Here is a 9,274-nt window from a genome sequence, read left to right as displayed (position 1 = left end):
TCTATTTTTTTGCCAACGCGTAATTAAATCATTAAATAAATTTACAAATTTTAACATCATAAGTAAATTTACACTTTAATGCATATTTTTTTGTGCTTTTTTTTGGAACACACTTTACTCTGTTCTATAAAAACAGAGCCGTGAAAAAAGTTTTATTTTAAAGAATAATTTTTAAATTCATGATTCTACATTTCGTTAAAATTCTGTCGGTTTGTTTTTATGTATTAATTAATTTTGTTTTTATGGAATTATTTGTTTATTTAAATTGACCTACCTGCCCCGGTAGGTCTCGCGAAGGAGGAGGTGGGGGGGTCAGGTCAGGGGCGGGGACAGTAGTGCGTGAACCGGAACCGTGACGCGCCGCGCCCGTGTGGCGCACGTGCTGCGAATGATTACCGAATCAGGAGGAGAAAGCAGAAAGAGTGTGTGAGCGCGTTTTTTTTACACCTTAGCCCCCCTCGCGCGCGCACAACACACTCGATCCTTCATGCCCGAGCCCTCCAGGCCGCTGTAGGAGGTCAGTGTTGGGAGTATTATGGGCTAGATTTGTAGCTGCTGAGGGTTTGATTGTGTTTTGAACCTGAAATCAGTCTTCATTGTTTTTCTTTTTGATTTACACGCGCACGTGTGTGTGTTTGGCTGATTTGCGGCCTTCGAGAATGTGTGTGTGTGTGTATGTATGTTTGTTTGTTTGTTGCTGAGGTTTCAGGGCAACCTCACAAACTCCTCTAAGAAAATTACTATTAAAAAACAAAAATAATCAGTTTCTGAAACTACATTGTTTTTCCATCGAGCAGCTCAAAGCGCTGGACTGTTGACTGTATTTATTTATTTACTTACTCTATTCTTTTTTTCCTCCAATAGCGGCGCAGAGAGGCGGTGCAGAGAGGCGGAATCCCTCCGAGGCTCCTCCCACTCGTGCTGGCAGCGCGTGCATATATAAACGCCCCTGAAACACCTCTCTGTCCAACACGAGCCAGAAAAGCGCTAGAAAAGCCAAGACCCGCAGCGGAGAGAGAGGACAGAGAAGAGCGAAAGTGCACTCCAAACTTTCTCTTTAGTTCTTATTGGGTCCAAACAGAGAAAGAAGGAAAGAGAAGAGGTGCAGGACTGAGAGGGGGGCAACATCTCACGTTCTGCTACTCCCCAGGCGCGCGCGCGCGTGTGCGTGACGGAGTGGTGCGCTGCGCTCCTGGTGCGCAATTTTTCACCAAGAACAAAAAGAGAAAGATTGTAAAATTTTAACTTTACTCCCCTCAGCGATGCAGTTGGAGAGTCTGGTGGCTGCAGGGGCGGGTGGGGGTCCCGTGCCCCTTCCGCTGCCCCTGCCCAAGCCCTTCTACCCCCCTCTCTCTTCCTCGGACAGCGCTGCGTCCGCTTCGGCCAGTCCAGACGAACCGGACACCGGCAAGAAGTACGGCGGGAGCGGCGGAGGAGGAGGCGGCGGGGCCACAGACGGCGAGCAGGGCGCGAGGAGCCCCCCTCCATCCAGCAACACCACCAGCAACAGCGGCGGCGGCAGCTCCAGCGCAGCGGCGGCGGCGCGCGAGCAGGGCCCAGAGCAGGACGCGGGGCAAGACGTGCTACCCATAAGGCGCTACGGCGCGGAAGAGCTGCTGTACTTCGGCGCGCAGGATCCGGTCAGCTGCTCGCTCTTCCCCTACGGCGGCGGTGGCGCGCAGGGGGTCGCCGGGGCCGCCGGTGGCGCGTGCTACGGCGGCTCGAGCGCGCCGTCCCGTTACTCCTCGTCCTCCTCGTCATCGTCGTCCTCCTCCACGTCATCATCCTCGCTCCACTACGGCCCCGTGCCGCTGCCCCCTCACGCGGTCTCCGGCTTCCCATCTTCCGTGTGCGCGAGCCGAGGCCAGTTCCCGCCGCCACACGCTGCCGCTGCCGCCGCGGCGGCCGCCGGTTACCAGTTCGCGCACGCGCAGGGTCCCGCGTGCCTGTACCCTTCCTACCCTGGGGCTCAGCGGGCGCAGGTGTATCTCTGCAACAGGCCGCTGTGGCTCAAGTTCCACAGGCACCAGACCGAGATGATCATCACCAAGCAGGGCAGGTGAGGCGCGCGCTCAGAGGCAGGGCGAACAAATGCACGCACACAAATGCGTCCAAATACACTGTTATTCGTTTGCACGCAAATTTGCATGCGTTAAAAAAGAGCGTGCAAACGAATAAATACTACCGCATTGTAGCACTGATGTAACCGCAAAATTATATGCGGCTAGTGCATGCAAAAGCAATTCCGTTTGAAAAAAAGGTGAATGTTTTCCAACATAATTGCACAGGCCTGCGCGTGCCATGCAAACATAAAAGCCTAAACAGTTTTCTTGCATGAAAATTCAGTCATAACCGCATAAGTTGATATCACGGTGCTTCCTGTCAGTAAAAATAGATTCTGACATAAATGCATAACTGTACCCTCGTTTCCAAATATACAGATAATTAAGCCGTGATTTTTGTTTATGCATGTAACAAATATGTGCGCACACACAACAAGACTGGCCCCAAATACAAAAGCATACAAAACAAACCGTGTTTCTGAGTGCAGAATGACTGGACTGAATGAATGACAATGTTTGTAAACATCATTGCATCTAAACATAAGGCAATTTTCTCTTTCTTGCATTTAGTAAATGACATGTTTGTGTATATATATATATATATATATATATATATATACACAATATATACGCTTTTATAACGAAGCATGCATGCATGCATGCAAAAAAAAAAAAAAAACCTCAATTCAATTTTATGAATGCAAAGAAACCGAAAGTGCTTAAGTATAACAGCAGGTTATCTCCCAGCCGCTTTATTTATCTCCAAGAATAACATAGAAATTATCACAACAAACAACGTGTATATAAATGCATTTATTTTTCTTCTTTTTCTTCTTGTTTTTATTATTATTATTATTAGTAGTATAGTAGTAGTATTTAAAAATTGTTATAATGAGTTCAGGTACAATTCGAAAACATTTGATGGCTTTAGATTGTGAAATTTCTATTTCTTTTGATATTTTTCATTCTGAAATATTGAAATAATTTAAAACTTGTATGTTGAAGGTTGTATTTACTGTGTTTTCTTTTTTGTTGTTGTTGTTGTTGTTTTTCTCTTCTTACGCGTGTACAGGCGCATGTTTCCCTTCCTAAGCTTCAACATCACCGGCCTGAGCCTGACCGCGCACTATAACGTCTTCGTGGAGATCGTCCTCGCGGACCCCAACCATTGGCGCTTCCAAGGGGGCAAATGGGTGACCTGCGGCAAAGCGGACAACAACATGCAGGGTGAGCGGGCCGTACACGCGCGTTCAAGCTGGAACACCATTTGCACTAATTATGCACTTTTTCACTTTTGAAACAAAGAGGCTCGAAACGTGACCGTTTGAACACTTTCCAAACGCCTCATGCAGCAGAAAGAGCCTGCGCGTGAGCCCTAGTGTGAAGGGAAACCTCTCCAATAGCGGCCCGTTTCGGGGTGTGATTTTCAAGCGCTTTAAACTCAGCCGTGTGTGTGAAAACGGAGCAGTTATGAGCGCGCGCTTTCGTGTGTGTTTGAGGTGAAGAGTGTTCAGGGTTGTTGTTTGAAAGGCGTCTCAGAGAGATGAAAAGATGCAGACTGCCTACATGCACTTTTTTTCGGTGTCAACACTAAATAAATACATGCAATTATTACCGCAATGTAAAATTTCAAACATACGCTATTTTTATTATTTTAAAGTTTTTATTAAGATGCTTTAAAAGTGGTGAACGTACTCTACATTCTGAATGATGAATGAAGTGATTGTCCAGCAGCGCGGACACTGGCTGTAGTGAGATCTCACACTGACTTCATTTTTTGTCTTGCTTTGCGGATCATTTTATCTGCTTTCATTTTTACTGTTGACGCATAAAATAAAATGTGCGTGAAATACGAAACTCTAAAAATGAAAGTGATATGAATGGAAGGTGCCAAAGCAGTATGCATTCTCCAAAGCTTTACCCTCCTATTATCTTTGTGCTCAGTTTGATCCCATTTAGTGTTTAACGTCGCTAAATAAATGATTAATTTTCGTTTCTTGGCCACTGAAAAACTTGGATAATAATTTAAATTGTAATCATTTTCTGGAGGTTTACAATTGCTCCCAACTTGACACCAAGGATAAAGATGTAGCAACCTGAAGAGATTGGGCGCCTCTTTAATTGTGTGTTTAAGCAGTGTTACCTATTTTGTGGTTATTATATCCCGTTTGAAATTGGTTTCAAACGGTGTCTAGTGAAGTGTGAATGGAGCGACAGTTGAAGGTGTTTGTCTGACACTGTGTTCATGATTAATTCGTTAAGTGTAATTTAAATTTTGTTTTCTTAGGGGTTCAGCATGTTTGCCGTGCATTAATTAAATTTAATGCTAAATTTGGAAATTAAGAAATTGAGTGTGCGCAATAAGACAAGACATGCAGTTGTTGGAAATACAATACATGACAGAAAATTAAGATGAAATAACAAATTTTTGAGACATACAGAAAAAATACTGACGTTTTAGTACGAAATACATTTTTATTCCATTTAGAAAATTGTAAAGATTGAATACTAAGGAGTTTGTAGCATCACTTTCTCAAATGAGCACAAGCCAACTTTCCCACTTACACACTTGCACAGTTTGCCCTAACTCAATGATTTAAATGAACGATTAAAACGAATGTGTTTTTTTGTTTGACTTTATTATTCAGACTGCTTAATTAAATGAATCATTATTGCTGGCGGTCTTTTCTTGCTGGAGAAGTATTTTGCAAAGCAGAGTGTCTCAACCTGCGTAGGCTGGAAGTGTGAATTTCTCTCATTTATTTATCATTCAGGACAGGCAGAGACGCTGTCACGATTTATAAAAAAGAAAAAGAAAGAAGAGAAAGCTAACTACTCCACCACTGTTGATGCTTTCTGTAACCTATTGGACTTGTCTTCGTTTTATTTGGTTCAATTTAACTGTCTGATCTTGGTTTCATTTTCTTGTGTTCTTCCAGGGAACAAAATGTATGTCCACCCTGAATCTCCAAACACGGGGGCTCACTGGATGAGGCAGGAGATCTCCTTTAGCAAGCTGAAACTGACCAACAACAAAGGAGCAAACAACAACAACACCCAGGTAAACACCTCGAGCGGTGGTGTGAAGGAACCTCGCACAGTGTGAAATGTGTAGGAGAACTTTTACTGCAAAGCTTCAAGAAGAGCATGTTCACATTTACGGTCACAAAGCTAGACCAGGTCTACCAAGTAACCTGGGCGACACAGTTTCTCAGTAAAGCCTTACAAGGAGATCTACAGTAAAACTAAGATCCTGTATGCACTTATATTGATTTATATTCAATACTTTTGTAATCTGTAATCTATCTAGCATCCTGTAGGAATTTTATTAATTTACTACAAGATTTTTTTGAGGATTTTGCAGAAGGTCCTGTAGATCTTTTTCATAAGGGATGCTGAAACCCAAAGCAAGGATTGGACAGGCTTGACTTTAGGCTTAAGTTATGAGAAATATGAATGAGAGACTCTGCTTTGTGAAATGACCCCTAGAGCTTTTGAAGTGACTGAAGCTGCTAGAGGGAGGAACATTCTGGAAGGTTCTCCAACAGCTAAGACTCCCTTAACACCAAACTGCTTCTGAGAAGCTTTAGTAGCCACTAACATACACTGTTAGAAATAAAGGTTCTGAGCAGGTACATTTTTTTTGTTCATCAAGGTACAAACAATGTAAATGTTCCCTCAAATGTACAACAGTGGTTTTAAGGTCTGATTGTGAACCTTAAATATGTTTTTCCAGGTGAAAAGTTTGTATTTGTACCTTTTTCATAACCTAAAATGAATAACAGTAAAATAAAAAGCCTGGAGACGAGACGGGGTGTGAGGAGTCAGTTCAGCTTAGAAAATATCATTTCAGTCGATTTCAGTGGATAAAGGTACTGAAATGGTCCCTTAAGGGTACCATCCCAGTGACAAGATGGGAGCTGCCCCAGTAAGAGTTTACTACCTTTATTTCTGAGAGTGTGGTGTCCAGGTTTAGACTTAATAATGGGCCCTCAGTGTAGTCGAGATCTTCATAATCTGGATTTGTGTTGGTGCCACTGCTGGAGTTTCAGTGAAGTAGACATTTTGAGGCCACTATCTTGCATTAACGTTGACTTTATGAAAGGATAAGAGCAGTTTGGTGGGTGATGGGGGGGGTGTGCAGGGTTGAGGTGATAGTGTACGTTCTGGTTGAAGTCTGCACGTCATCACTCTTAGCTCTGGCCTTCCGTGGTGGTTTGACACCTCAAAGAGTGTGTCTATCTGCCTTTGTGTTGCAGCATCCGATCCGGCCTGCAGCCTTTGCACAGCTACCAGCTTTGTGTGCATGTGTGTATGTCTTCCTGCATATCATTGACAGTAAAGATGCCCCTTATTGACAGTTACCCTTCAGGGTCAGTTCAGGTCTACAGCTGCAGTGGATTCACATTAAACATATCAGAATTACTAACAATGTGTGGTCATTCATGTTCCTCTGCTTGTGTGTAGATGATCGTCCTGCAGTCCCTCCATAAGTACCAGCCCAGGCTGCACATTGTGGAGGTCAGCGAGGATGGCGTGGAGGACATGAGCACTGAAGCTAAAACTCAAACCTTCACCTTCCCAGAAAACCAGTTCATCGCGGTCACCGCTTACCAGAACACAGATGTAAGCGAAAAACACCACTGACCACCTCCACTTCCTTCTGCTTTTTTTTTCCCCTCTCTCGACCCGATAGCCATCTGCTTTTGAAAAAAAGTTCTGTTCTTCTGTTTTGTGTCTAGATCACACAGTTGAAGATTGACCACAACCCCTTCGCCAAAGGCTTCAGAGATAATTATGATTCGTAAGTGTCTCATTGGCTGAAGGCCTCAGTCAACAACAATTACAGCAAAGCATGTTATACTCATGTATTTTATGTTTAGTTTATGGATGAATAATTGATTACTGTCTTTTGTATTGGTTCTGAAATCTTTATAGTTTCAGGTTTCAATTAAACTTTCATTTGATTCAAGTCAGTTTGATTCACTTCAAAACAATTTCTAATTAAAAATACAAATTAAAATATTTAATACAAATATTTTAATGTTAAGTGCTCAAGTATTAATAATCATTTGCCCAGAAATTAAGAAATATGAAGGAAGCACACTCCCTCTTTTTTTCTATTTCTTTTTATTTTCATCTTTTTCTATATCATTTTTCTTTTCCCTCTCTTTTTTCCTCTTTTTGTCTTTGTTTGCCTCTGTCTTTATTCTTATCTCTCTTTTTTCATGTCCTTTTCTGTGTTTTTTCTTTCTTTTTTTCACTTCTCTTGCTTTGCCTATTTTCTTCTCATTTTGTCTTGTTTTTTTTCTCTTTGGTTGTTTTATCTTATTGTCTTCCTCTCCATCACACTTTTCTTTCTTTATTTTGTCAGTTTTTTCTTTCCCTCTTCTTTGTCTGTTTTTATAGTCTTTTTTCCTCTTTCCCTCTTTTTTTTTGTGCTTTTTCTTTCATCTCTTACTTTCTATCCCCTTCTTTGTTTCTTTTGTTTCTCATTTTTTCTATCTTAGTTTTCTTTTTTCTTTCTTTTTAATTCCCCTTTTTCTGTTTTTCTTTGTCCTCTCTCTCTCTCTCTCTCTCTCTCTCTCTCTCTCTCTCTCTCTCTCAGTTTAGTTCTAGATAGCTTTATTGGAATGACTGTATCAAATAACATACTAACAGTAAGATCAGCACACAATAACTCTCTCTCTCTCTCTCTCTCTCTCTCAGGATGTACACGGCTCCTGAGAGTGACCGGCTGACCCCGTCCCCCACCGACTCCCCTCGTTCCCACCAGATCGTTCCAGGCGCTCGCTATGCCATGCAGCCATTCTTCCAGGACCAGTTCGTCAACAACCTGCCGCAGAACCACCGCCTGTACGGGGGCGAGCGGGCCGTCCCTCAGACCAATGGCCTCCTCTCCCCACAGGCCGATGACTCTGCCGCCTCTTCTGCTGCAGGCCGCTGGTTCGTCCAGCAGGGTGGCGCTTCAGCCAAGCTTGACCTGACCTATGACACCGACTACTCTGCCTCCAGCCTGCTGCCCTATGGAATCAAACCCCTGCCTCTCCAAAGCCCCCACGCCCTGGGCTACTACCCAGACTCCTTTGCTTCCATGGCAGCGGCCGGCTGGGGCACCAGCCGGAGCTCCAGCTACCAACGGAAGATGACCACTGGCCTGCCCTGGTCTCCCAGGCCCAGCCCACCGGCCTTCGTGGACGACCCGCTGGCTGCTAAAGATAAGCTACAGGACGAGGGGTCTGCGGGCACCAGCGGAGCATGGGGGCTCGAGACGACCCCAGGGCTGAAGCCTGTGGACTCGAGCGACTACGCCATGGTGTGTAAAAGACGCCGCCTGTCGCCCGGAGGGTCCAGCACGGACGCATCTCCGACTATAAAGTGCGAGGACCTGAGTGCTGAGGAATACAGCAAAGAGCATCCTAAAGGCCTGGGCTACTACGCCTTCTACACCAGCCCTTAAACTAAACGCCATCCTGATGCATTAATATTCTCTCTCTTTCTCTCTTTCTATCTGTCTCTCTCGCCCCTCTCTCTCTGTTATTTTAAAGTGCTTTGCCAAGATTAAATTTACTTTTGTTTATCTTTTTATTTTTAAAATATCTTTTTAACTGCAGGTGCCAAAGCTATGTGCTCCTACTTGGTGTTGATGATTCAGTTCTGTGAAAGATGGGAGAGGTTTTTTCTTTTTTTGTGGGGAGGGGGGGTTCTTTTATCTTTTTAAAAGCATTCAGCTGATTTTAATCTTTTTTTTAAATATATATTATATATATCAAAAAATCAATGTGAATTTTTTTCCTCCCCTTTAATTTAAGATCCCCTGGTTGTACAGTATTTGTGCACTTTAGATTGTGATGTATCTTGTATAAAATTGTCTACATGGCACTGGTATGAGATGTGTAATAAAATGTGCTTTTCATAAACCTTTTTTTACGTCCTCTTCGTTTTGTTTTTTTTAATTGTTTATCTATTTTTGGTAGGAAAGTTTAACAAAAGACGCAATGATGTCAGACATCGCATTTTATTTTGGGAACTTTTTAATGGGAACATTTCACCGCATTTCCACCAGCTTTTAGGTTTCGTTTTTAAATTATTTTTAGTTCATTTTAGTATAGATTTTGCACATTATTGCATTTGTAGTGCTTCTGTTTAAAGATGCGCATCTCTAGTTTATTTAGCTCTTGCACTTTCCTTATTTAGTCATTTTTTTCAGT

The 9,274-nt window shown here is 43.1% G+C and overlaps 1 protein-coding gene across 1 annotated transcript; it reads left to right on the top strand.

Annotated features, from left to right (window-relative positions):
* Positions 1–982: 982 nt before the first annotated feature.
* On the top strand, positions 983–8,989 carry eomesa (eomesodermin homolog a). The gene is made up of 6 exons (XM_036575574.1): positions 983–2,059; positions 3,136–3,290; positions 5,003–5,124; positions 6,531–6,689; positions 6,806–6,867; positions 7,773–8,989. Exons 1-6 carry the CDS (start codon positions 1,263–1,265, stop codon positions 8,521–8,523), a joined length of 2,046 nt encoding a protein of 681 aa, XP_036431467.1. The 5' UTR covers positions 983–1,262; the 3' UTR covers positions 8,524–8,989.
* Positions 8,990–9,274: the final 285 nt, after the last annotated feature.

This window comes from Colossoma macropomum, unplaced genomic scaffold (assembly GCF_904425465.1).
Source record: "Colossoma macropomum unplaced genomic scaffold, Colossoma_macropomum, whole genome shotgun sequence".
Classification (NCBI taxonomy): Eukaryota; Metazoa; Chordata; class Actinopteri; order Characiformes; family Serrasalmidae; genus Colossoma; species Colossoma macropomum.
The sequence above is the reverse complement of the archived record's forward strand: the minus strand, read 5'-3'. Positions and strand labels throughout refer to the sequence as shown.

Excerpts from the sequence above, each read along its gene's own strand:
- eomesa (XM_036575574.1), top strand. The coding sequence starts at position 1,263 with ATGCAGTTGGAGAGTCTGGTGGCTGCAGGGGCGGGTGGGGGTCCCGTG. Across the intron at positions 6,690-6,805 it reads CCGCTTACCAGAACACAGAT|ATCACACAGTTGAAGATTGA; the intron begins GTAAGCGAAAAA and ends TTTTGTGTCTAG. Across the intron at positions 6,868-7,772 it reads TTCAGAGATAATTATGATTC|GATGTACACGGCTCCTGAGA; the intron begins GTAAGTGTCTCA and ends TCTCTCTCTCAG.